The sequence below is a fragment of the Eimeria necatrix genome, genomic scaffold, assembly GCF_000499385.1.
Source record: "Eimeria necatrix Houghton genomic scaffold, Enh_scaff135, whole genome shotgun sequence".
In the NCBI taxonomy this organism is placed as follows: domain Eukaryota; phylum Apicomplexa; class Conoidasida; order Eucoccidiorida; family Eimeriidae; genus Eimeria; species Eimeria necatrix.
Window position 1 is genome coordinate 15,336 of NW_013652098.1, and position 26,529 is coordinate 41,864.

General features: G+C 54.2%; 7 protein-coding genes across 7 annotated transcripts; 5 read left to right on the forward strand and 2 right to left on the reverse strand.

Annotated features, from left to right (window-relative positions):
- Nucleotides 1-514: 514 nt before the first annotated feature.
- On the forward strand, nt 515-5,053 carry ENH_00011620 (zinc finger (C3HC4 RING finger) protein, putative; the record flags this gene model as incomplete). Its single annotated transcript, XM_013578892.1, has 9 exons — nt 515-612; nt 1,021-1,114; nt 1,595-1,636; nt 1,774-2,021; nt 2,275-2,335; nt 2,479-2,537; nt 2,938-2,985; nt 3,088-4,696; nt 4,967-5,053. The coding sequence occupies 9 exons, from the start codon at nt 515-517 to the stop codon at nt 5,051-5,053; spliced, it is 2,346 nt and encodes a 781-aa protein (XP_013434346.1).
- Nucleotides 5,054-8,141: 3,088 nt separating this feature from the next.
- ENH_00011630 (hypothetical protein, conserved) lies at nt 8,142-11,771 on the forward strand (the record flags this gene model as incomplete). The annotated part of the gene is made up of 6 exons (XM_013578893.1): nt 8,142-8,323; nt 8,569-8,701; nt 8,968-9,042; nt 9,354-9,445; nt 10,048-11,576; nt 11,731-11,771. The coding sequence occupies 6 exons, from the start codon at nt 8,142-8,144 to the stop codon at nt 11,769-11,771; spliced, it is 2,052 nt and encodes a 683-aa protein (XP_013434347.1).
- Nucleotides 11,772-13,206: 1,435 nt separating this feature from the next.
- Nucleotides 13,207-15,384, reverse strand: ENH_00011640 (hypothetical protein, conserved; the record flags this gene model as incomplete). Its single annotated transcript, XM_013578894.1, has 1 exon — nt 13,207-15,384. One exon carries the CDS (start codon nt 15,382-15,384, stop codon nt 13,207-13,209), a length of 2,178 nt encoding a protein of 725 aa, XP_013434348.1.
- Nucleotides 15,385-19,229: 3,845 nt separating this feature from the next.
- On the forward strand, nt 19,230-20,316 carry ENH_00011650 (hypothetical protein, conserved; the record flags this gene model as incomplete). Its single annotated transcript, XM_013578895.1, has 4 exons — nt 19,230-19,299; nt 19,450-19,490; nt 19,679-19,762; nt 20,134-20,316. 4 exons carry the CDS (start codon nt 19,230-19,232, stop codon nt 20,314-20,316), a joined length of 378 nt encoding a protein of 125 aa, XP_013434349.1.
- A 364-nt stretch (nt 20,317-20,680) lies between these two features.
- Nucleotides 20,681-22,138, forward strand: ENH_00011660 (hypothetical protein, conserved; the record flags this gene model as incomplete). The annotated part of the gene is made up of 3 exons (XM_013578896.1): nt 20,681-20,787; nt 21,086-21,172; nt 21,457-22,138. The coding sequence occupies 3 exons, from the start codon at nt 20,681-20,683 to the stop codon at nt 22,136-22,138; spliced, it is 876 nt and encodes a 291-aa protein (XP_013434350.1).
- A 58-nt stretch (nt 22,139-22,196) lies between these two features.
- Nucleotides 22,197-22,418, forward strand: ENH_00011670 (hypothetical protein, conserved; the record flags this gene model as incomplete). Its single annotated transcript, XM_013578897.1, has 1 exon — nt 22,197-22,418. One exon carries the CDS (start codon nt 22,197-22,199, stop codon nt 22,416-22,418), a length of 222 nt encoding a protein of 73 aa, XP_013434351.1.
- A 648-nt stretch (nt 22,419-23,066) lies between these two features.
- ENH_00011680 (1-O-acylceramide synthase, putative) lies at nt 23,067-26,401 on the reverse strand (the record flags this gene model as incomplete). The annotated part of the gene is made up of 7 exons (XM_013578898.1): nt 23,067-23,274; nt 23,520-23,614; nt 23,920-24,408; nt 24,617-24,740; nt 25,052-25,272; nt 25,555-25,677; nt 25,880-26,401. The coding sequence occupies 7 exons, from the start codon at nt 26,399-26,401 to the stop codon at nt 23,067-23,069; spliced, it is 1,782 nt and encodes a 593-aa protein (XP_013434352.1).
- Nucleotides 26,402-26,529: the final 128 nt, after the last annotated feature.

Below are 26,529 nucleotides of genomic sequence, written 5' to 3' on the forward strand. Positions count from 1 at the left end.
TCCTGGCGGCAGAACGCCGCGTGCCTTGGGGGCCCCAACGGGGGCCCCCCAGCAGGGGGGCCCCCAACCCCACCAATACACCCATTTCTTGGAGCTCCGAGCAGACTGCGTTTAATTGTAGAAATAGCTTTTTATTTTTTGTTTTGGATTAGTTTAGCGTCATTTGATGGCCCTCGGCTTCGTGTTGAACTGCTTGAGGTGTACATACACCCCGCGCCAGAGACTGCAACCCAGCGGAGATGCTTCCCCTTCGAACTCAGAAAACTCCAGAGGCCCATTAGGGCCCCCAGCTGTCGATTTGGGGGTTGGGGGCCTCCCTTGTCTGCTGCTGCTGCTGCTGCTGCTGCACTGTGCGTGAAATGCAGCAGCAGCAGCAGCAGGGCATGCGCGGGACGGCCTGCAGGAAACGCCTTGCGAACAGAGAGCAGCCGCAGCAGCGAGGCAAGCTGCTGCGGCGGCAGCAGGAGCCGCTGCAGCAAAAGGCACAGCAGCAGCAGCAGCAGCAGCAGCAGCAATGGGAGAGGTTCAGCCTCCTGACTGTTCCATTTGCTTCGAAGCAGCAGTGACGGACCTCGCCGCTGTTTCCTGCGGCCACGTCTTTCATCTAAAATGGTGAGACAGAGGCAGCAGGGGGCCCCCAAGAGGGGCCCCCAAGAAGGGCCCCCAAGAGGGGCCCCCAAGAGGGGCCCCCAAGAGGGGCCCCCAAGAGGGAACCCCAAGAGGGGCCCCCAAGAGGGGCCCCAAGAGGGGCCCCAAGAGGGGCCCCCAAGAGGGGCCCCTAAAAGGGGCCCCTAAAAGGGGCCCGCCCCCAGGAGGGTCCTCCAATAGGGGCCCCCAAGAGGGGCCCCCAAGAGGGGCCCGAAGAGGGGCCCCAAGAGGGGCCCCCAAGAGGGGCCCCCAAGTGGTTTGGGGCCCGTGCAGGGCCCCGGGGTTTCCCAGAAAGCTGCTGGGGAGCTGCTGCTGCCTGTGGGGTTTGCTGCTGCAGTGTCGTGCTGCTGCTGCGCTGCGGTGTACGTACAGCGTAGAACAGTGGCTAGCCAGCAGCAACATGGGCAGCAGATCCGGCTGCCCCATTTGCAGGAAGCCCTGCGGCCCGCGGCTGAAGCTGCGCTTCGTGTGGAGCTCCACGAGGGCAGGCGAGAGAAACGGGGGTTTAGGGTTTAGGGTTTAGGGTTTAGGGTTTAGGGTTTAGGGTTTGGGCTTTGGGGCGTGGGGCGTGCGTGGGCTTTGGGCCGGTAAAGGGCTCAGCTCTAGGGTTTAGGGTTTAGGGTTTAGGGCAGCCGCTGCGTTCGGCCTGCTTTGGGGCTTCAGGGCTTTTCATTTGGATCCTGTGGTTTGGGGTTTGCAGTGCGAAGCCTAGGGTTTAGGGTTTAGGGTTTAGGGTTTAGGGTTTGTGGTCTTGCCTCTGTTGCTGCTACGCGCAGAACTCCTGGCCTCTGATAAGCCAGAGCCTCTCGTGGAGAGATTGAGGGTAGGCACTGAAAACAGGCTGCAGGCTTGCTCCCTAGGGTTTAGGGTTTAGGGTTTAGGGTTTAGGGTTTAGGGTTTAGGGTTTAGGGTTTAGGGTTTGGTGCTGCACTTTTCGGTGCTTCAGGGGGAGCTCGTGACAATCCGAAGAGAAAAGAATGGGATGCAAGTGGGCCCTTCGCTTTGAGCGCTGGCCGAGCTGCTGCAGTTGCTGCTGCCGCAGCAGCTGCTGCTGCTGTTGCTGCTGCTGTTGCTGCTGCTGTTGCTGCTGCATGGCTACTGCTGCTGTTTGCTGCTTTATTGCAGAATCGCCTGGAGGAGCTGGAAGCCGCAGCAAAGGCCCACGCTGAGGAACTTGCTGCAGTGGAGAGGCGCTGCGCAGCAGCAGCAGCAAAGGAGAAAGCAGCTGCAGCAGCAGCAACAGCAGCAGCAGAAAAGGAGCTGCAGAAGACAATGCGGCAGCTGGTGGTAGAACAGGCAAAAACAAGAAAAGCCCATGCCCAGCTTGAGCTGGCGAGGCAGCAGCAGACAGCACTCGAGAAGACGCTTCATGGGTACCTTGTGCTGCTGCTGCTGCTGCTGCTGCTGCGAACATCACTGCTTTTGCTGCTGTTGTTCATACTCAGGCAGCAGACGCATCTACTGGTAGTGCTGCTGCTGCTGCTGCTTGCGTGCCATCTGATGCCGCAGCAGGTGCTGGGGCTGCAGCTGGGGGCTACCGCTTGGTTTGATTCCAACAGCCGCTTGCTGCTGCTGCTGCTGTTGCTGCTGTTGCTGCTGTTGCTGCTGCTGCTGTTGCCGTTGCAGCTTAATTGGAGATGCGCCCGCAGAGGATCGCGCGAAGGCGCTACTCAATGACTTTAAGTCGGTACGTGCTGCTGCTGCTGCCGCTGCTGTTGCTGCTGCGAGTTGCGGCTCGCTACCAATTTCATGGTTTGTGACGCTGCTGCTGCTGCTGCTGCCGCTGCTGCTGCTGCTGCTGCTGCTGCTGCTGCTGCTGCTTCGGCTCAGTGGGGACGACTGGAAGATGCAGTACTGACGCTACACAGGGCCATTACAGTGCTGCAGAGGTGAGTGGCTCCTGGTGTTGCAGCTGCAGCTGCTGCTGCTGTTGCTGCTGCTGCTGCTGCTGCATTTCGCTGCAGCTTCCTATGAGTGCTTGTAATCGGCAGTTTGTTCATTTGTGGCAGAGACAAAGAAAGGCTCAAGAAAGAAAAACTAAGACAAGAACTGACGGCCAGGAAACGCATCCACGAGTCCTGCAAACCCTAAACCCTAAACCCTAAACCCTAGATTCGGCGCTCGCGCCACCTAGCATGTCTTGTAATTCCCTGGACCTCCTGAGACCTCTGTACAGGCCTAAAGAGGGTCTAATTTGGCAGCTGCTAGGGTCTACTGCAGCAGCAGGGGCCCCCGGGGGCCCCCTTTTAAATAATTGGAATTTGCTTTTTGCTGTTTGAGCTGCTGCAGGATGCGCAGGGCGCTGGAGGCGCTGGAGTCCGTTCAGTGTACCTGCAGGTGAGGAGACGGCGTGCGGGTCTGCTGCAGCTGCTGCTGCTGTGCAGCAGCTGCTGCTGGAGTTGCTGCTGCTGCTGCTTCTTTGTCTTTGTTGTTGCGCAGCGCGGGAGCAGAACCGAAGACTACCCGCAGCGAGAGAGCAGCAGCAGCAACTGCGGTGACCACGACAGCAGCAGCAGCGGCAGCAGCAGCAACGGCAACAGAGTCGTTGGCAGTGGAAGCCGCAGCAGCAAAAGCAGCAGCAGCAACTGGCTTGCTCAGGAAGAAGCGCAGGCCTCCTTCAGAAACATCTTCAGCAGCAGCTCGAAATGCAGGTGCAGCAGGAAATGCAGCAGCAGCAGCAGCAGCGGAAGAAGCAATTTCTGTAGACTCAGAAGATGATGAATTCGAGAATCTACGCAACGCGGAATCCATGCGCGCACTGAGGGGCTTGCTGCAGCAGCAGCAGCAGCAGCAGCAGAGGCCGCTGCTGCAGCAACGCACTATTCTCCGCACCGGCCGAGTAGTGGCTCCTGCGGGCCCCACAGCCAGGCCCAAAGGGGGCCTCAGTGGTAACGAGAGTGTGCCTCTGCAGGGTGCTTCCTCAGCGCCAGCAGCAGCAGCGGCTGCTGCTGCTACAGCTACAGCGACTGCTGCTACTGCCGCTGCTGCTGCTGCTGCTGGCTCCAGGGTTGCTGCTTCAGACGCGGCTGAGCCGAAGCCCGGAGAAGCAGCAGCAGAGGCTCCAGCGCTGACCGGCGTCGCAAAACTTCACCGAGTACGCCGGCAGCAACAAGAGCAGCAGCAGCAGCAAGAGCAGCAGCAGCAGCAGCAAGAGCTACTGCAGCAGGAGCAGCAACAGCAGCAGCATGTGGCGCCTGAGGCATTCAGCATAAGCAGCAGCGAGTCCCAGGATTGCTCCGACCCTCGCATAGTGCGGGCTGAAGTTTCTCCTTTTTTCCGGAGGCCTGCAACAGCAGCAGCAACGCCAACGGTAGCAGCAGCAACAGCAGCGCAAACGTCAACGGCAGCAGCAACAGCATCAGCAGCAGTTGCAGCTGCAGCACCCCCAACAACGGCAGCAGCAACCCCACCAAGGCGAACAGTGCAGCGAGCTTGTACAGTCACTCATGCTCACAGCAGCAGCAGCAGCAGCAGCAGCAGCAGCAGAAGCACTACCACCGCAAGCAGCAAACAGGCCAACAGCAGCAGCAGCACCACCACCACCTCCACCACCGCCGTCAGCAGAGGGACAACGGAGTATGAATTGCATCCTCCGGACTTCTTTGATTTTCAAGAAGACGATCCCGGGATCGAGGACTCCCAGGCCGCTCTGAATCTGCTGCTGCGCCCCGCGCTTTCGTCATCCCCTTCAGCTTCTCCTGCAGCATGCAGCAGCAGCAGCAGCAGCAGCAGCAGCAGCACGGACAATGCAGTCTTCACTTCCCTCTCGCCCACCCCGCCTTCTTTGCTGGGGCCCCCAAGCTCTGCAGGCGCTAGGTCAAGGGGCCCATCGACTCCCCTCCGGTCGCTACGGGGGCCCGGAGGGGCCCCTGCAGGGGCCCCCACAGGGGCCCCCACAGGGGCCCCTGCAGGGGCCCCCACGGGGGCCCCTGCAGGTATTCTAGCGGGGGCCCCTGCAGGTACCCTAGCGGGGGGCCCCAAGTCCCCAGTTCGAAGAGGAGGTTCGCCTAGCCTTTTGTCCTGCGGCGTTTCTTCAGCTCCGCGCTCTGTAGGCCACCACAAATAAGAACCGCTGCAGCCTTTGTTAAGGCTTTTTTGTGCTGCTGCTGCTGCTGCTGCTGCTGCTGCTGCTTTCTCGTGTTCTCTTTGAACTTGCTGGCGCTCTGCTGCTGCTGCTGCTTGCTCCTGCTTTTGGAGCGCGTTGTGTGTCTTGCTGCTAACAAGCGTTTGCCTCCATACTGCTCACGGCTGCAGCTCCGTGCCTCACCTGCTGCTGCTGCTGCTGCTGCTGCTGCTGCTGCTGATGCTATGTGTGCAGAAGCCATCTTCACTATCGGGAGGCCACTCCAAGCTGGTTCACGGCCGCGCGCTGCGCGACATCCGCGTTTTCTTCAAGCCCGCATAAGAGGCCCCCAGAAAGCTTTCTGGGGGCCCCTGAAGAGGGGCCCCTGAGGGCCCCCAGAAAGCTCTGTGGGGGCCACTTTGGGGCCCCCAATGAAGCTCGAAAGTCTAAAGGGTCTTGAGGGCCCCAGCGGGTGTAGACGTCTTCCGCAGCAGCCGGTGCAGCCCAGGAAGTAGGCTGAGATTGCTCTTGTTTTTGCGGCAATGTGGATGTGGCTGCTGCTGCTGCTGCTGGGAACGCTGCAGCTGCTGCTTCTGCGAATGCCGCAGCAGCAGCAGCTGCTGCTGCTGGTGCTGCTGCAGGCTGTGAAGCTGAACGGCGGGTGTCAGTGGTGCGCAAGCGGGAAAGCAACCGTTCGCAACTGCCTGCTTATCTGCTCATGTTTGCATGTCATGCATGTCCAAACACGCACTCAAGTGCATTTAAATATGTAAAACATATTTCCATCAATGCGTTGGCCTAAGTAAGTACAAGCTATCGCTATTTATACAGTTGGAGGGAAACAGAAAGCATGCATGCATCGACACAAACAGCTGCACTGGAAATTGGCTGAAGGAAGCACAAGTACAATTAAATGAAAGAAGCCCAAATACATTTGAAAATATTCTCAGGCTTTTAGTTAGGATAATGATAAGGATAAAGGAGCCCGTGAGCACAGAAATAGGAATGTCAGTGCAGAGAAGAATGAAATTCCAACAAGTGGAACAGCAGCAATAAGTAGGAAAACAGTTTGAGCTCAAGTCCACAGGCCGATGCCTGGCACTAGAGTAAGCAGCTCGAAAGAAAAGGCCTAAGAACAACAACAACAAACTTGAAATGTCTAAAAAGACAAAAGAAGCAAAAATCATGCAGAGGCCTCTCCATTGAGGAGAAATTGCCTGCCTATAAGAGCAACAGTGACTGACACAAAAGATACTTCGCTTATGTGTGACAACAAACTGCACTGCAGCCCACAAGGGGGCCCTTCAGGTTTCTGAATTCGCTGGGTTAGGACTTCTGTAAGAGGGCCCCCTCTGGGGGCCCGCAGGTAAGGGCCCTCTGAGCCTCCCTGCCTGGCCAAAGGCCCCTCTCGCTCTCGGGGGGCCCCTTCAGCTCAGCCCTATATTAACCCCTTCAGCTCAGCCCTATATTGAAAACCTTCAACTCTCTGAGGGCACCTTCAGGAGGCCCCCAGGAATCGGCAGCAGCGTAAAGACTTGAAGTTGTGGCTTAGGGGCCTACAGGTGGTGGTCCGGCGTATTCGCTGCGGTGTCACTACACTGAAAGCAACGAAGGCTGGCTGGGTGTGGGAAAAGCCCCGAAGCAACAAAGAAGCCTCTGCAGCATCTATTTTTCTAGATTCTTTCGACAAACTTCTGAGAATCACACTACTTCTTCCTCCGTTTCTCTCAGCGCATGCGTCATTGCATATTCTCCGCTACAGATCCACCTGCCAGCCCTCAGCCTGGGGCTTCAAGAGGAATCATTTTAGAGCCAGCTGGCTTCTGAGCTGTAAATGTTGCAGTGGATGCATGCAGTCTCTCCAAGCTACAGTGCCCCCAACAGCGGCAAATTGTGACTTAAAATCAGTCTATTTCCACTGTGTTGCAGTCATAATGCAGAATTTGAGCTATTAAATGCATCAAATGCACCAATTTGGCCAGAGAGTGCAACTAAGGGGAAGAACTGCCTGGTCACTGCCCAGTGGCCCGATGCGCGGTGCTCTCTAACTCTGAATTGGCTGCCGCATTGTGGCCACAGAGAGGCTCTTTAGTGACATTTCATCATTAATTTATATTAAACACTGTTAAGAAGTTCAGCGAAGCAATCCTTTGGCCCCAGAAGAGTATCCGCCAGATCCTCTATGTTGGGGTCGCCTCCGGGAGAGGAGAAGTCTAAAACTGTGGGTGCCTCCAACTGCCATTCGCTGGCTCCAGGGGAGTCTTTACTTTTTTATTAATGATTGTTTAGTTTTAAGTTCTTAACGATGGGCGCTAAACATAAAGCCCTAAAGGTATGGCTTGGAAAGCGGACCCCTTGCACGGCGGAGCTACAACTATTGAGACTGAGGAGATAGAGAGCACTTCGCTGCGTCTCGCGTGTCCCTGCCATTGAAAATAAGGATTTTTGAAATTTGTTGTTAAAATTAGACCAGAAATGGCAGTCGTATTGAGTTGAGTGCCGGACAGGTCTAGTGGTCGATCTCCGGGTGCGTGGACTGCGGCTGGTTCGCGGGGTTGCTTTCTGCGGCAAAGAGGCATAAAAACATGAAACGAATTGGAAAAAAAATTACGTTCATGGAAAGGGTAAAAGAAAACCCCCGAGGCTCGCGAAAGGAAGAGATAGTCCAAGCAGCCCCCGTATCGATAGAGCCCCACTCCCACTGGTGCTTTACACTTGGCGTCGTTCGCGTCACTGTGGGCGTCTGTCTGTCTTTACCGCGTAAAACGGGTGCCTGAATGGCTTGAGAGTTCAATTAATCACTCCATCCTTTTAATTATTTGATTCATTCATCCTTTGGGGGAGAAAAAGCGCAGTTGGCCTCTGCCACACCCGACGCAGAGCCTAGAACAGAGTCTCGTGGGGGGCGCTAGGGCCATCCATATTTGTAACAGGTGTATTTCTGACCCCCTTCCCCTGGCCAAGGACCTCATTATATCCTAAGAGGTATTTGAACGTATGTTCCTTCATTAGAGCTTTCCGTCTCAGCGTCTAGACCCCTAATTCACGTCCCCGTGGGCACACAGACAGGTCGGTGGTCGCCCCCACTGGTCCCTCCCCTCCCTTCGTTTCGTATTGCTGGCTGTTCCGCTCAGTGTCACTGCTGGGGGCCCTCCATATCTATTGCCGTTATTTCAGGTGTCGAACCCCTCCAACTAGTCGGCAACAACCTCCCGGGCAGCCTCCTGTCGCTGGTAAGTACACATAGCACTCTCGCGTTGCTTGTTTGCTGCAACACAGACCCTTGGGGTCCCGCCTTTTGTTCCCTCTCCGACAAACAGTTCATGGCTCCAGCTCGGGCCAGCCTGCCCTGGGCCTGCACTGCGCACCCGCCGGCTCTCCACCGCGCCAGCTAGCCAGCTAGCCCTCCCTTGCCCGCGTCCAGCTAGCCATGGAGCCCGTCAAGCCGGCCCTTCCCCAGAAGGAACGGGGGGGCCCCCGGGACCTAGCTGAGGGCACGCAGCCCCAGCAGCGCCATATCCAGCCCGAGGAAAAGACGAGGCCCCTCTCCAAGCGCAAGATTGGTGGCCCGGGCAAGGGCAGTGTCAGACTCGCGTGGGATCGCTTCTTCAGGTGAGGAGTGCCTTTCGATCCCAATCTTCCTATTTTGTGAAGCTTCACTATTGCCTGTCCGGCGGGCCCCGCAGAAATTTGGCGCTTCTGTGCCTCCCAGGCGCCGAACGCATGCAGTCTTTGTACATGAATCTGCTGTTCATGTTTTCCGCGACTCTTCGCAAAGTGCTGTGAAGAACCGGCGCTGCAGGTTTGGGGCGCGCAGAAAAGCTCAGAAACCCGTTAATTGCATGCTATGTTTTCAGGATAAAAATGTGTCCCTGGATTGCTGAGGGCTGTTGCCGGCACGGCGACTTGTGCAACTATGCACATACACCCGAGCAGCTCAGGCCCTGGCTGCCCCTCTACAAGACGAAGCTCTGCGATGCGTTTAAGAGGGTCAGTGCAGATTCACCTCCTGCCAAACTCGCTTAGGGTTTCGGCTTGAGTCGCGCCACATCGGTGGCTGCATGTTTTGTTCTTGTTGGCATACATGCTGCAATGCAGAGTCGAACCCCTCTCATGTTCTCGGTTACTCATGGTTACTGCGGCAGGCTGTTGTTGCTTGCTAGCAGCCAAAGAACACGGAGGCAGCCCACCTGTGAGATTCTGGTGCATGCAGAGCTCTGCGGTGTCTGTGCAGCCTGCGGCCTGTATTTTTGCAGGGTGAATGCACCAACGAAGAATGCAACTTCGCACATGGGGCTGAGGAGCTGCGCCACACTACTGGCTACTACAAAGTGAGTTTGAGCAGGCAATATTTGGCTGCCTTTGTGGGCGTCTGCTTGCGCTCATTTTTTTGCCGCAGCTCTTATGCTCGGCGGTTTGCTCTTGCGTGGCTTCACGGATTCTGAGTTTTTGGTTTGAAGTGGCCACCTACCTTCCAGCGTCCCGGCCATCCACAAGTACCGACTTGCTCCCTTCACTTTATGTAAACTGCGCCTGCGCCTCTCTCCGTACTATTGGGCGCTGTTGGCGCTACCGAACGATCCTTCTGCTGCTGATTGGGCTTTCTTTGCTTTTTGTGCCTATTTCGTATTCGCCGCTGCAGACCGAACTTTGCCAGTTGTGGCTAGCTGGCAGCTGTCCGTCGCGGGATGTTTGCCGGCACGCGCATGGTGTGGAGGAGCTGCGCCCTAAAACGTGAGGAGGGCTGATGGGGGGGAAGTGGGGATGATAGTGGAAGCGAGACTTGGCAGTTTGTCTAGGTGCTGCAAAGTTAGCAGCAGCAGTGACCCCATGACTGCAGTCACCTGTGCAAGTGCACAGTGCATATGTTGCGTGCAGTGGCTCCTTCAGTTCCTTCGCAGTACGTATTGCGGAGTGTCTTAGTGGGCAGAGTTAAACCGTTTTTCCTGCTGCAAGTGTGCGGCCCTGTTGCAAACACAGTAGATGTAGTACAGAGTAGTAGATCACTAGCGTACGGCTACGGGATGATTCAGTCCTGACTTCTTCACTGGAATCGCGTGGCACTGTGGTTTCTTCTGGCGCTCACGGGAATGAGGGGCTAGGTTAGTGGTAGCTATGGGCACAGCCAGAAAGAGCTTAGAACGTGGGAGTAGTAGTTGCTTGCAGTCGCCGAGCCAAAGACCGCCAGCTGTCTACAGCTAGGCAATGTTTACCGTTGGTTAGCTGCTAGACTCGTTCCAGAATGCACATTCGAAAGGGGATCTGCAGCGGGTAAGCGGTTTGTTGGGCATGACTAATCTTTTTGCTTGTTCGCTGCTTTTGGGGTGGACGCGCAGTCAGCTGGCTCGCAAGAACATAGCGCTTCTTTTGGGCTCGCAAGCACAGGGAACAACATCGAAGGAAACAACAACTGCAACTGAAGAAGAGGACGCGACAGCAGTGGGGGGTTCTCTCGGGGGCCAGGGATCAAAGGGTTCCAAGCAGCAGGACGGGGCCTCCGGGGCGGGAGATGCTTGCAGCAAGCGTGTGGAGGAGGCGGCGAAGGGCTCCCAAGGCGACAGTGAAAACAAAAAAACAGCAACTGATGAAGCACTGGGAGAGGAAGAACAGCTACAGCGCGCACTACATCGACTCAAGCTGAACAGCCTGACAGACCGCCAACCACAAACGTCTGAAAATGGACGCGACTCCGCAGCCTGCCCCACAGGCCAGCAGCAGCAGCAAGAGGAACAGGGCGAGCAGCAGCAGCAGCAGGAGCAGCAAGAACAGCAGCAACAACCCGTGGCAGTTAATGGAGTAACCCATAGCTCATCTTTGAGCAGCGCAATCCCCGCTAGAAGGAAAACGGGAGGAACGCGCAAGGTACCAAAGCAGCAGCAGCAAGATGGAAGCTTGCACCAGCAGCAGCCGCGACAGAGGCGAGCTGTGTCTCCGCGTGCGTTGAAGCAGAGCGGGTCGCAGCAGCAGTCGCAGCAGCAACAACAGCAGCAGGTGCAGCAGAACGGAGGGGCCCGTGTACTGCGGGGTTTTCGCCTGTCGCGTCAGGGCCTGGAGACCGCGTCTCCGGGAGTCGTTTCTGCTCATGGAGGGGCCCCGTACCCCGCAGTAAACTCTAGCAAGGTGGTGGGACACCACAAAGTGTCGGCGGACTCTGCACTGGGAACTCCGCAGTCCCTCACTCCCGCGTGGTGCCTCGTGAGCTCCCCGTCGCCTTCAGTTGAGGAAGGATGTTCTGCAGAAGAGGGCACTTGGCCTTTAGGTTCCCCCTTGCACCAGCTGCCCCCGTGCGGCCCCGCCTGCACGTGGGGCGCTCTGGCTTCTGCTGTGCCGCCGAACTTGCAGCAGCTACCGGGAACGCCCCATCAGCACTTCGGATGCTTTGCCCAGAACGCATGCGAGCTTACCAACGCCGTGCCCCATTTGCAGGCCCTCTTCCCCTTCCCCCCGGCTTCTCAGGGCCTCGTCGCCCCTTGCTTTTGCCAGCGCCACCCCAATGCGGAGCTCCTCCACCGCCAGATGCAGCAGCAACAAATGCAACAACAGCAGCAGCCACCTCAGCAGCAGCATGGGCACAGTCAGCACGCTCCATGTGTGTGCCAGTTCACAGCGGCCTGCCCAGTTCCTCCCTCGGGTGCTTTCTTAAACCCCATAGCACGGTCGGTGCCCCTCGCGTCAGCAGGCAGTGTAGGTTGGGGGCCTCTGCTGGTTTCGCCTCCTTTCTGCCTGCTACAGAGCCCTACTAGCTGTCCCCAGCACGGCTGTGTGGTTCCCAGAGCCCCCCAGTGGCATGAGGGCATGGGAGCCCCTGTGCATGGAGGAGGTGCGGAGAGGATATTCTGCTGGATGCAGCAAGTGCCCCTAAAAGGTGAATACGGACACTCCGATCTTGTGGGGATCGGAAGCAACACTAACATGTACAATTAGGCACACGATGCCGCGAGCTGCTGCAGCAGCAGCCTCATTTAGTTTGCGTAGGCATATTTGCAGTCATGTTGCTTGCCATTGTTTTTCCGATGCAGATCTGCAGATGGCTGCATCGGTGGAGCGATATGAGGACTGAAGACCTCTCATTTCAGCTGTGCCCACCGTCATTATCTGGATTTCTTTATACGCAAAAGCAACAGCAGGCACCTAATGTGTTCACGGGCACCCTGTGTGTTTGATCGCCGGCAGAGATCGGGGTTGATTGCCCTTAAAAGGGGCCCCCGCAGAAGCTTTGCAGGAGGAAGGGGCTTCACAGGCTTTTCCTGAAGCTGCCCACGCCAAGCACGACTTCCGAGCATCTGCGTCAAAAGCGCAGAGCCACACCCGGGAAGCCTTTGCTAAATTTTGGCTTTTGGCTATGCCATACAAACACAAAGCACGCAAGGCGAGGGAGAAAACAGGGTCCCACGGTGCTTCGCGTTTATGCGTCCGAGCCGCAAATTCTAGCTGCCCACACACAATGAACAAATAGTCCTGGTCTGTCTTTTTATTTCGGCGCACGCTGATTTGTTGATGTCGGGCTTCGTCTCTGTTCCTCTTCGTCTGCCGCTCTCTGCCAGCCGTTCCGCGTGTCGCGCTGTGCCTCCCTGGTCTGCCTACTATGTCACGAAGTGCCAGTGTTGCAGAGCCCCTGCGTGGCTGCATAGGCTTGGCTTGTTAGCCCCTACGCTGCTGGCTTTGGCGCGAGGGGTCTCAGCGCTGTCACGGTAGCAGCTGTCTCCTTAGAGCCACGCTAACCAGTATCTGATAACATTCAACGCTGTGAGACGGACTACAGAAAGGCTAACGAAATACCTTTCCCGCGGCGTGACTGACACCCAGTCAGCAGGGCTTTGCCGCCCACTGAAGCCGTGGGCTGTCCAGCCCTTTCAGGTTTTTCTCTTAGCGTGGTAGCCCGTTCGTTCGGTTAGTTACGCGTCAAGTCGTTACACGTCGGTTGTCTGTACCTATAGTTGCCGTTGACTCGCTCACCTTTCGGTCAAAACGCAGACACCACTTGCCCCGGACTGTCCAGACCCAGGGAAAGCTGAAAGGGCTCAGTTAGAGGACGTGAGTTGCGAGGAGCCTACTTAAATAATGCCACTTGCATGTCCACGTGACATATTTATCTTATTGTGCATGTTTGAGATACCTTCATACTGTTCATTCACCCTTTTACGTTTAGCAGCCCACAGAGCTAACAGCCTGCATACAGGTCACATCACACACATGCCCAGCTAGCTGAGGGCGCTGCTGTTGTCGTTGCCCTTACCGAAAAGAGCTGCCCCCGCGCCCACGCAAGGGATAAAGTAAACTTGAAGTCGGTTCGCGTTCGCTCAAAAAGGATTGCCCGGAGCCCATTCCCTTCGTTAGGCTCGAAAAGAGCATCTATTTGCACGAAGAGGAGCAGATAACGGCTCCACAAAGGTATGCGCCCAAGCAGCATACAACAACAGAGGCTTCCTATTCATAAGCAGGTCCCAGTGTCTCACCACAGCTGCTACAACCTGTCAGCCGCCCACGAGATGCCATCAGAAACAGCTGGCGCTCCTGCTGAATTCAGCTGTGGCGGGAAAAGAGCTCTGGGAAGCAGCGAAGGCTTCTTTGAGCCCGTTTACGTTGCTGTCGCAGTTGCTGCTGCCTTTGTCAACGCTGCTGCTGTTGCTGTCCTGTGTCAATACAGGGTTGTAGGTTAGTTCTGGGTTGGGAGGAACAGAGGCAACGGCTGCACAGGGCTGGCCGGTGGTCACCATTCCCTTCTGACTTTGGGCCTGCTTGTCTGTGCTCTTAAACAGAGCTTTCCGCAGCAGGTAATCACAAAGCGCTCCCGGACAGAACCGCCGTGCCTCCAGGATAGAGCAGGTGCCCCAAACGTTTCGGCTGGGGTCTGCTGCTTTGCCTGGTGAAGCAGCAATCACATAATGAACGACAGCACCCGTAACGCCAGCTGCGCCCGCGGCCTCACCTCGCACTACCTTGACAATACGTACCCGGCCCGGAAACAAATTTTCACACGGGTATCTATTAATTAAGCCGCGTGAAACGCCCAGAGAGCTCGAAGAGGAAACTGCCGAGTGCTGCTCTCCCTTTACCTGCTGCACTGGCAGCTGTAGCCACTGAGTGTCACTGGTGTCAGGGAGCCCCGGCAGACCAACTGCGGCCTCTGCCGGAATCTCTGCAACTCCCGCTAGTGCTTCTGGGGGCCCCTCGGCTCCCGGGAACCCGCCGGCCAGCGGAAGCTGCGTAAACCCCGGCGTAGTCAGGTGGGATACGGGGGCCCCATAGGCTTCTGGGGAGCTGACTGTGGGGCCCCCCAGGCGACTATTTGCAGCACAAGACGCACCTGTGGGGCAGAAAAGAGGCGGCCCTTGCTTGCAGCTGTGCAGCAAGGCCTCCTGGCCTTCAAAAGGGCCTCCGGCAGGCCTGTCTGCACACGGAGTCAAGAGAGGAGGACCCTCGAAGCCCCCTTGAACTTCCCAGGAGGCTGGGAGTCTCATCGCCGCCTCTTGTCTGAAAGGAAAGTAGCAAGAAGGCCCCGCTGGCGACTCAGCAGGCACCCAGAAACGGCAGTCCTCTTGCATGCCCCCGTGGGCGCCAGAGGCATTTGCTGCTGCCACTCCCACTGCTGTGCTGCTGTGGACTGCGGGAGATTCGAAAAATGCGGAGGGTTCTGGAGTGTTTCCCAAGGGCGTGTCCCAACTGTACTGCTGCTGCAGGTCCTGGGAAGTGGGGGCCTCGTACCCGCTGACGCTGTGGGGGGGGCCCCCCTGAAGAAAGGGGGGCCCCAGGTCTTCGTCACTCGGGTCGTTGACAGTGAAGCCCGTGGGGGCCCCCAAGGCCTCCTCCCCGTCAATATCCGGGGAAGACTTCCAGGAGCTGGAAGTAAGCCCCGAGGCCTCCGAGCGGCTTGCTGCCTGGGGGGGCTCTTCAGCTCCAACCATCCTCAGGCGCCGGAAAGGGGCCTCCACCTTCGTCTCTGCTTTCTTATTTGGAGTCAAAGAGCCCCCACAGCGGCCCCTGAGTCGGGTCCCCCTCGAGGGGCCCCCTGGGGGCCCCTCTTGGGCCGCGGGAAGGCCTCCAAAGGCCCCTGACACTTTGCCGCTGCAGCTGCACAGGGGGGGCCCCACTGCCTCAGACCCGCTGTCTGGAGTGGCCGGCAGGCCCGGGTCTACGGCCTGGGGGCCCCTCTCTGGCCCGCCTGCGCGCAGCAGATCATCTATGCATCTTCTCCTCCGCCTTGGAGGTTTGGTTCTGTGGGGCCTCTTTGTGCGTCGAGAGGAAGACAGAAGTGACTGCGAAACGGAGCAGTCCGAGTCTGAGGTATTCGCGCCCCTGTTGCTGCTGCTGCTGCTGCTTTGTTTCGGGGAGCTGAATTCCGAAGGGCTGCTGCTGCTGCTGCTGCTGCTCGGCTCTCGCGCGCTGTCCGTCTCCTCCGGGAGAGGCGCTGAGAGCAAAGAGCTCCTTTTTCTGCTCGCGGGGGTGGGCGCCCCTCCCTTGCCGTGCCTGGCCAGCGCCCTCTTCGCCAAATAGTCCTTCTCCATCTGTTCCATTTGGCGTTTGAAGGCGAAAGAACTGTCCATAAGCAAGTTCTTGCGCGTCTCCCACGTGTCATCTTTGGGCCCATAGCCCTGCCACCGCACCCGCCATTCAGGGGTCTTCCCATTGTATCGAAAGCCCACAAGCTTCTCCACAGTGTAGATGTCCGACATCTCCGGGTGACCTTCCGGGCCCTCCGGGGGGCCCTGCCGACCCTCCAGAGCATTCAATCGGCCTCTAGGGGCCGCAGCGCCCCGGGAAACCCGGGAAGATGCAAGATCGCCGGGACGTGTGGTTGACTTCGAGGACAAGATGGCAACAGGCCAGTCAACGGGAAAAAGTGCACAGGAAGCCTACACGGATGCTGTTGATAGCGCGAGATCCCACTGCTTGTCAAAAAACACAATAGTGGCGTGAGCTGCCGCCGTCCAGCTAGCCAGAAGTAACAGCTGCTGTTACGCTGAGGCGACTAACGGAAGCTCGAGGTAGAGGGAGACTAAGTCCTCTGGAAGCCGCATGAATACGGCGAAAAGTAAGAGCGTGTGGAAACTTGAAAAAAAAACAATAAAAGCCGCATACACAAACAAGACGAAGGCACACCGAGTGACGCAGTGGGGCGGCCGAGACAGCTGCTGCGCATGCTGTGACGCCACGGCAATGAAGGATGTGCACTAACTATTCATGGTAATTCTTTGCTATGAAATTTTTAAATTTATCACGTATTAAACCTCCAGGACGGGCTAGCAGTTGCTCTCACAGTAGTGCTGCAACTCGCTGGCTGGGCTGTGCAGCAGTTGTCCATGCACTCGGGCCGGTGTCCCTGGCTCGAATGAGAATACTCGTCTCCTTGTACATTATAGCAAGCGTTTCTCTTCTTAATATTGCAGATTCGTGTGAGGCGGAGGATAGTGCCTCCTTCTTGCAACTACACTGTGCCACGCTACACTCGCCTCGAATCAGTTGCCCATTCGCCCTTAGTATGAGTGTCTAGAGGAATTCTTTTGAGATACTTATTCTTCTGGCATGTTACTTAACTTCATCAAAACCACTGCGTCACCTCGAAGTATGAGAGTGCCTAGGGGCTTCATATCGGAGTACGACGTCAGCTCAGGTAGTCTGCAAGATTTTGAACGCTAGTTGCTACTTTGTTATTTCGGGACTGCGGCCCTTGAACACAGTGATATTTGTTACTTTATAAGGTGTAGGCTTTGGGCAGCTCTTCAGGAAGACCTTTGTTTCTCTCCTGGGTCGCCAAGCTCCACATTAGCGGCCAGGCGCGAAGTGGATCTGAGCCTCAATTATACGCTTTGGGTACGATTTTGTGGGGAGGGCCTGAGTATGAAATACGGATTTTATACGGACCTTTGTTGACCAAGTATCCAACTTCTGTAAACGCTGTCTATAGGACTTTCAGCACGCGGGACTGGTCAGGTAGCCGCGTCAGTTCTGAAGTTTCAGACTGCAGTACAGCTCATTCGCGTAGCATATTCTATCTGTGAATTACAGGGTTCATGTTTCATAGTCGTTGTTGGTGCTCCGTATGCTTCCCAGTATTTCCCTCTGGGGCCGTAGTACTTCTCGAGCCCTAGTCTGACTGCAGTAGCACGCAGTTCTAGGTATTAGGTTACATATTTTGTTGCGGAAGTTCGTGTAAATCTTCCGACATAACTTCGTTCTGATCTCTCTTTGAAGACAAGTGCAACTCATGAATCCCCACTGATACAGTATAGTCCACGATGCATATGGCCATCACTTGCGTGGATGTTTCGTTAGTTTCAACGCGCGTATCCAACCAAATTCAACTTCGTAGTTCCCTTATCTAGAATAACGCACACTGAAGGTGAAAAAGTAGATCATTCTACTGCGAACCGCCCTTCCGTACGAATAAAATGCGTATGGAGTGTTCAAAATCAGTGCCTTAACAGGGTAATGCGTAGTCCTAAATACCTGTAATTGTTTAGTATCGCACGCCTTATTGACGCATGTCATGTGTTCACTTCACTGAACTTCTGGGGACATTTCAGTCAATTGTTTCTGCGATAACGAACAGAACACTGCGTTCTGGCAAGGCGAAGAAACTTCTCTGGTGAGCTTTCTTTTGCGAGTAGCTTGACTTCTTCAGTAACTAGATGCCGCACCTGAATAATTTAAAGGTATATCACATTTGAAAGTTTAGCGAGCGAAGTCGTGACAACATTTGGGCTGAAGACGCTCTGTGTTTCACCGGAAATACTAACAACTTGAGGCTGTGAGTTGCGAGGCTTCGTGGGGCTGCAAAGCCATGCAAGGCATATCTCGGGGAGATCCTGTTCAACACGCATGGTTTGAAGTGGCCGTTGTCATGGCTGGGTGCGAGAGACCCAAGTGACTGTGAGTAGTCCTTGCTCGCACTACGGCCACAAGCCCTTCTACACTGTGGCTCCCATTACCGCCATCGCGATGCCTCAGCCATGAAAAGGTAGTTTGATTTAGCGATAAAAAATGTTAATGTGGGATTGTGTTGGGGGGTGAGTCTCAAAAGTGTTGTTGACTCTGCTGTAAGCCCATGCCAGCCTTGGCAGAAAGTGGCTGTGACAACGGCTAGACTTGTTCGAGTTTCAGCATGACTTTCAGTGTAAAATATTAGGATACTTAGTGGCAAACAATTAGCGAGCTGTTTTTCTTTCCTTCTGTTGGGGCGAGAGAGTTTCCGGTCGCATTATCAAAGGAATCGGCGCTGCTCAAGAAACGGGGTGCTCAGAATGTAGGCGTTGCAGGAATACTTCGACAAAGCCAACCATCTTTGACTGCTACCCTTGCGAGCTACTATAAGTAAACTGTCCTTTTAAAAAATAAGTGTTATTTTTTGGCTATCGTTCGCACGCATCTTTCCTTCAAAAAGCCTCTCAAGTCAAGTGGTTGGCAGGAGTCCCGACCGGCGCAGTAATAGTTTCGCTTATGCGGCCTTCGCCGCTTCTTTATGCGCCCATAGCAGAAAGTCATAATTTCATACACTGGGGGCATTAGCTAACACTTAGGACTCGCTGTGGTATGCATGAATATTCTGCAGTGTGTTAGCGCAATCACTAAATCCCAGCCCACAACTTGCACACTCTCATGAGGTATGTTTGCATACACATCGGCACGAGACTTATGAAAGTGAATTTATGGTACGTTGCCTCAGGAAATTAGCATGCTGCTTAGCTGTGAAAGTGCGCCTCTACAAAACTTCTCCCTCAAGCATCGTTGAGGAACGTTGTTGCGCAGCGTTCGTTGTGCTACTCCACATCTTCTACAACAACAGATTCTTCATCCCTCAGAACAATCATAGTGGCACTGCGATATGTACTGGCCTGCTTATGCGGAAGTATTCCGTGCTTTCCAGCTGATGGTAGTACAGGCTGCCAGTGTGTTTTGGTGGCAGACCCCACAAGAAAGGAGAGATGCACATCGAGTGGCGGCCAGTACAGGTTTCCGGTGAAGTAAAGGCAATTTATGTTGAATTTACGTGGGAAAGAGGATTTATTGGGCTGCATTGAGGGATCCTTCCAGCACACTGCACAATAGGGTGGGCCTCATGTCCGAACTGGGCCATCTGCGGGCGGAACGTGAGCCCCCCGAAACAGAAGTAGACCAATCTTGGAGGTTCTTGCGTTTTGTGGCCTACGGGGGCTGTAAAGACACGTTTCTTTGCGAACCACACTCGCCTTCTTCTTCACAATGGTCAGGGTGCCACCAGATTGCCCAATATGCTGCGAACCATTGGAAGCAAATTTAGTGGCCACGTCGCGGTGTGGTCACATATATCATGAACCATGGTAGGGATGCACCTAACCGATTAGCAGCTCTACAAGGTTATTCGTTCTAGATTACTCCATGAGGAGTACGAAGCAGTTGAACAAGCGGGCACTTTAGAACTAAAAAGAACTGAAAACTGAACCCCCCTTCAGTGACCCCGGCCTTCAAATTTTGCTGCTGCGCGTGCAGTCTGAAACGCTGGCTTTCTTCGTATGGCGGGGCCCCAGCCAGACGCTGTCCAATGTGCAGAAGCACTTGCAGGGCTACTGAGGTTATTGGCCTCCAATTTGAGTTAATGCAGCCGTCCCCAAGTCAGCTCCAACCTCGTTAATTTTCTGGAGTTTCAGAAAAGCCAAGAGGATGCCGCCAGACTGCGATAGGGAACAGAGTGCTATTTCCCGTGTATCGGCTAACTCTCAGCACAACAGAGCACTTGTGTTTCTGCCGCTGTTCTTCTTCAGACGACGGCGAGACGGAGCAGGAATGTAGCGTTGAACTGCAGGTTTGTTCGCATCTACTAGTGCCCAGGCATCATCATCGTTAATTCCTTGTTGCCTGCCTTTAGTTTTAGCGAAGAGGCAGACTATTTATCTTCTGCATAGATGCACGCTGTGCACACCAGGAAAATATGTGTGAGATACTGGCATAGAGACGTCAATGAACAATTTTAATTGCGTCTATGTGCTTCAGACTCGACTGTCAATGGCCAGGGAAAGAGTGAATACGCTGGTCAGAGCAGATGCTGAGCGATGCAGAGAGGTCAATGAGCTCCAGGTGAATGTGATTCGGCACGCGCTGATAGGCTTTTCCTCGCATGCGCTCTTGACAAAAGGGTCAAGACTGGTGACGTAGAGGATTTAATAGCGTAGCTGCATTTGGTTAGGCCACTGTGGAAGCAGTCTTCCGCAGCTGCCATTTGCTACTCGACTCTTAGGCGAAATCCCCCACAGCAAATGACTAAAGGTATTATATTTTTATCAGCAGCAACAGCTTCTGCTGAGTAGGTGTTTCACCAGCTGTTATTGTGCATAAGGAGCTTGGTTCCCGCGCAAGCTCGACGCCTGGCCTCGTAAAGACGAGTTCAGAGTGCATGCCGGAGCCGTAATTCCTAGGTTTTTACTGCATTCAAGGGTGAGGTGATGCAGGGCCGCGTAATGAGTCTTGAGCGCGAGCTATGCTCTCACAGGGAGAAGGCAACTGAGGCTGAAGCAAAGGCGTCTGAGTTCCGCGCTCGCCTTGTTAGAGCTCATGTACTTAGAGAACGCTTGAGCACCGAATTGCAGCAGTTGAAACAGGAGCTTCTTCTTCACGACACGAAGAAAAAGTAGTATGGACCACAGCCATCGGAAGTATTTGCTGAGTGTTTTTTAAGTAGACCATTCCCGCTGCTGTGGAAGCTGTCCGTTCCATGGGGCAAGTATTTGGCTGATCTCTCTTGCGATGTGTGTTTTCCGCAGCTTAGCGAGGGCCACGTCAATGAGCGAGGAGAGGGCCGTTGAGTTCTTTCAGGCGAGGAGCGGTGTAAGCAAACTCCGGACAAAATGGGAGTTTCAGTATCGTATGCGTTGCATTGATCCAGGTTAGAATGCATAGTTCTGGCGTTACTGCCAGCTTGCCGATGGGAAGAGGCACATAAAATTGCACTGGCCTATCCCTGTATGCACGCACGCGTGCATGTGCACCATGGGGAAAATGTCCTCAAAAGAGGGTTTGGATTCTGGAAGTGCTCGTGCATTACTGCAGGAGGACCTTTCTTCCGCCCTAAGGATGCAACACACCACTATTTGCGAGCTGCAGAGGTAAGGACTGGCGGGAGCTCTTTTCATTTAAGCTCGGCGCCGAGCCAACGTACAAAAAGATATGCGGTGACCGTGAGGCATGAAGATGCAGCTCGTGGTCGTTTTCTCTACGCCTAGCTAGCTGTTTCTCAAAAGATACGTGATCACCGCAGTTAAAGGATTCCGCCGTTCGGAACCGAGAAGGGCCCGTGGTTCTGGGTAGCATAGAGGCACATGAGAGATTCAGTGGCTGCTTGCATGCATACAAATACCCATTAGGGCTTGTGGATCTCTTGCGCTCGTACTTGGTTCTTTGCAGTGAAAATGCCCGACTGAATTCTGAGAAAAATGAGCAGAGAAGGCAACTACGGGAGGAAATAGAGCGTAAAAACGCCATTATTAAGCGGTAATAAATGCCTTTTCAGCTCGCCAGATTAGTTACTTCTCAGGAAGAGAAAGGGAGTGCGCATTATTGAAACCACTTGTCGTTCGTCGGCAGTTTTTATCTGTGAATGTTGCTGCAGCTTAGAAAGCGCCGACCGAAGTGCTCCTGAATCCCCGTGAGCTCACTCATTTCTCTTAGGTTAGGAGCCGAATGGCTCTTTTATCCTCAGTGTAGCGTGGAGGCTTGTGCTCGCTGTCTTTGCTCTGCTGAAAGCATACTGCAGTACATGCGTACTTTTGCCGCAGAAAAGCTACCGCGACCCACCCGCTGCAATGCTTGCGCCGAGGGGTGCGGGCATCTTTGAGTGCAGAGGTAACTGCAAGTCGACAAACTCGATTTGGGACAGACAAGCCGTCAGCTTCCGGCAAAGCAGGCGCCTCGACTGGCTTGAATACCTCCGCTGCCGGTTCCAAGTCTGCGTCAACCCCTTGGCGCCAGATGCGAAGGGTTGTTAACGCACTTGGGACTGCAGTAAGCCGCAAGAAAGCTGGAACAAATGTTCCCGCAATATCCAACAAAAGGTCTACACCGTGCACGCTATCGCATAGTAACATAGGCTTTGACTCAAAGCATCGCGCATCTGCGAATTCAAAGTTTTTCGCTGAAGGCGCAGCGCTTAGGCGCACTCGATCCTCAGGCCTACTCGCCCGATTTGCCAGCGCCAGTGCCGCTCCTTTTCTGCTGAGAAAAGCGAAGAAGGCGGCAAGGGAAGACCAAAAGGCCCCACTTAAGGCCCAAGGAGGGGAAAATAGCAGGTCCTGCTCGAAATCAAACGATGCTGCAGGCCAAAGGCCACGCAATACGGAGGTTCAAGAGGCTGAGGCAACGATCCCAGACGCCTCACCACTCGCTGATTTCTCAGCAAGACTAATGTGGTTCCTCTTGTTCGTACTTCTCGCCGCCTTTTTCTTAAGCAGTTTGACGTAGCCCTAGCGTGAGCTTCCCGTGAACCTCACAAAGACCTCAAGGAAACTCAAGACGAAGCATGAAGCCCTTCTTTAAGGCGCTTGCTGGCCCAGATGTAGCCGTCTCATCGCGATCTTACGAGATGGGCATTTTCTGCGTTTTCGTAGCGTTTTCCCCTGCTGGGAGTGTAAGATTTGAACGAATGGAAAACGCAACCCTGCACTACGTGCTACAGCTCGCTTGGAGCTTGCTAGTTTGGAAGTGGGAAGACAGGATGCCTCCCCAGACCGCACATTTATGATATTCTACACTGCTTTTGATCGAGGCTCACTGCAACAGTATTCTCATTGGAGATGAGCTGGCTTCTCTTTTCAAGCGTTGGCGAATCAAAGCCCTAAAGCAGGCGCATAGCACTGTCACGTTTCTCCTGGCCATGTTCCCTACTTAGCCTACGCTCTACAGGCTGAATTCTGGCTCGGTGCACTTGCGCTGCGGTCTCCTTGCTTCTATGCCGCAAGTTCCGTGATGCTGCCCTTAATGCCGCTCCCATGCAAGCAATGAAAGGCGTTAACAGTTTCCGCCGATGCGTCCATTCGGGTTGACATCGAGAAGGATGAGTTCAAAAGGCACAAACAGCTGTGCGCAAGCTCCCTCGTGCGCGTTTCTCCCAGGCGTATTTCGCATTAATGCCTGGTTTGCCCACAACTTCAACACGCGGCAGCAGTTTATACACACGCACACCCACCCACCCAACAAAACACACAAAACGCGAACACTGCATGTAAACGGGCCCTTTAATGTTGCAGCAACAGTTAGGGGCCGCTGTCAAAAAACGATTTGGCCGAGACGTGAGGCACTGATTTGGTGTACAGAAGCCTCCAACGGAGAAGTGCTTCAACGCAAAACGGCGCGTGCTCGTGTCATCCTGACTGGATGTTTTACTGCCCAGTCAGGTACTTAGTTCTAATGCTTCCTGCATTTCACTTTTCTCCTTCGGTTTGCCAAAAGCAACTTGAATATAGCTGTTGAACTCGCCATCCCCAAATATGAACATATGGTCCAAATTCTTGAACGTCTTTACCTCGAAAGTTGAGGACCATCCTGTGCAAACTGAAAGAGAACGCAAAGGGACTGTATCGTCCCCCACGTCGAGCACACTGAGTAAGACACACAGAAGAAACACACGACGGTCCAATTTAGGCAGCAGCAACAGTCCGCTCAAAATCATGCGTATACGGAATCGGGGAAACCGATACGGCCACTGCAGCACTAAGAGCGTTCACATCATTTCAGGCCAGCGTGCTGCCCTCCTGCTACTTGTTGGTGTGGTTGGTAGTAGGCACAAAAAATACTTGCGTGGCTGTTGCTGCCGCCTCTGTCGTTAATGCTACAGCTGATTTACGGTATCGGCTTCCGAGAAAGATCTGTGCCAGTGTATATGTAGCCGACGTCAGTAGAAGGAAAGCCAAAAACACTCCAAATGCATCTTGTGGGGACCTTAGAACACCAAATCATCCGCAACACGCACAGCGGAATCCAAGGCCTCCCTCCCCTAAAGCACCAAGGCAGTCAAGAAGAGCACTGGGAAGCCTGATTAAAATGTTCAAACAAAATCATGCAGTTACAGACAAACCCGTCAAATGTAAACAGAAAAGACTGTGCCTTGTCGTTGGCCTAGCTACAGAAAAAAGCTGAGCACTGGTTTCCAACCCCAGAATATCACGAGAACTCTAGCACTGCCCCATGAAGAGTGGCAGCAACCAACAGAGACAGCAGCTAGCATGAATAAACCTAGCGCTTACTCCAGGGTCTTCCAGCACCCCTTTCATGCGCTCTCTTGCCGTCTCTGCTCGAGCTCGCAGCTCGGGCTCCAGTAAAGTCGTCCAGTTGCCTAGAGTGTATACAACCTCGTTCAAATCCTCTGTAGCTTCAAGGCGCTCCACTGCCGCCATCCTTTCCCTGGCATTTTCGACGTACTGATGCAGCTGCAGCGTTCGTTGCTTTACCTGTGCGTCGATCGCATCTTGAACCAATTGCTCCCCAACCTGCTGTTCCTGTGGATTCATTCTATGTTCCTCATCTCCATTTTTTTCGCTCTTGTCTGCCAATTCCTGTATGCTAGCCCCTGCATCTGACTCAGCAAGCCTCCTAAACTCAAGAGATCGGCCGCTATTCATCATAGCTGAAGGACCCCCTCCATCTTGGCCCTCAGCTAGAGCGGAAAAAGCAGGTGACCGAGTGCCTGATTTAGGGAGCAACTGTCGCAATACCAAATGATCCTTTCCATAAAGCTGAGTCACAAAAACACACGCAAACGTTATTTGAGCCGTGTCAGGTCCCGACAGATTCCACAAAGGCTCCATCTGCTGATGAATAAGGCGGAAGGAAACTGAGAAAAGATTGATGAGAAGACTTCCCGCAAAAGCGCACATACAGCAAAGTCTCTGCTCATCTCCGGTGTCTAGAAACAACTAGTTCATGTTCAAGTATTCCGCTTACATCGATGTCAGGAAGTAGGGCATAGATGGAGCCAAGGCTTCGGGCGAGGTCACGTAAGACATCTACTGGAATCAGGCTGATATCAAGTAAAGTCCAAAATGTCAAGTCCACCGGATCGTTGTAGCTAAAAGGCAGTTAAAACAGCAACAGAAAACAAATATTGGGAACAAACATGCTGCATAAGTCGCGTTCACCATAGAGTGTGGAAATAAGTGGGCTTACCTATGCATTCACTGATGATTTCCTAACCATTGGTTTACTTTGCCTCTTCGGCCCAACATCGCTAATAACTGAGCAGCAAGGGCACTGCTTCTACAAGCATCACCAATCATTCAACTGGGAGCAAGCAACGAAATGCATTCATGTCTCAGGATCATCCGAATAAGCCGCCATTCAAAAGAACAGGCTTTGCGTCTGAAACTCCTGGACCCTCACCCAGTTAAAATGGCTTTAATAGCCTTGAAGCTCCCCCCAGTTGCTGGAGCGACAAGCGTGTAGGAGTTGATGTACTTGTCCTTCCATCGTTTGTCCACCACTTTGTTCAGAAAATAATTACAAACGATGGACCCCAGGCTATGTACAAGCAGATCTGCCTTGGCGCCTCCCATTGCTTCGACATGATGCTCGATCTGAGACTTGAGTCGGTCGAAGTCCATCTGCAATGTACACACACAATCAAAATAAAACGAAGCACTGAAACTCGCTTGCCTCCCCACAAAAGCCAGACTGTGGGCAGCCCTTAACTAGCAAACCTGGGACTGTGGTCGCCAAGCTGATTTCTCTCTCAACGTAGCTCCACTGTAGACATTGTTCTGCTGAATATCTGCTAACATAGCGTGCATTGTCAAAGCTGCCTTCGTACAAAGTGGGGCAATGCTCGCCTGCCAAGGTGGGAGGCGCCAGTCATACGGTATGCCTATGAGGGAGCTCCCCTCCACATATCCCATGGAATAGAACGTCCGCAGCATGGTGTGAAAATATGCTGTCCCTGGTACTCCAAATCTCTCGTTGTAGTAATAATCCAAGTAATCAAAGCCGTGGGCAGTTCCATAACTGTCAACCTGGACATGACCAACACCGCAAAGCCAAAGGACTGAAGCTTGCAACGACGGGACAAACACTCTATTGGCTGAAAAAAATTCTATAGACTGTGTAGTAAGCTGAATACTGAATGACCTCAGTTGCACTGTTCTAATCATTGCATCTTCGCATTTCGTACACGCAGAAGCACGACCCCATGAAACAAAATATAGCCCCGCTTACTTCAACTACTACCCCATCCTTACTGGAGTAGTGCTCCCCTTTCTCGTCAGAGACGGGCTGCATCATGTCCATCCAGCAGAGCTGGTGTGAACGAGGGGGTCTGATGAGGGAGAGAGACGCCCACAGTCTAAAAGGTACTGTAGAGCTAACAGGTGAAGCAGCACAGAGAGGCAGTGACGCATTCTTCGTGCTGACCATAAGGCCACTTCCTGCGATTCCAGGAACCATGAAAATTGGGTGCTCTGGGGAATTTGCAGCTGGGGCCTCCTGCGTTGCATTTGCCTGTCTGGGGGAGTCGTCCACAATTTCAACTCCTTCTGTGGTAGCAGGCCCTGCTGACCCTGTGGTTTTGTTGCAGTCATGTCCATCACATTCTCTCCCGTCCACTGGCGAACTACACCAGGCTCCGTGTTGCAACAAGATACCGAGAAATGCATAGGAACAAAACAAAAGGCCGAGCAGCCTGTACCACTGGACCACCCAGACGGCACGCACAGACACTCCGCTTCCCAAGGACATCATGCTTACTACTTCATAAAACAGATTAGCAGGGATAGTTAGTGACTTCTCTGTCTCATGTCATCGACCCAAGCATGTGGCGTTCGCTGTCTTCGGAGACGAAGGCTTCATTGACTTGTTCCCCGACCCTT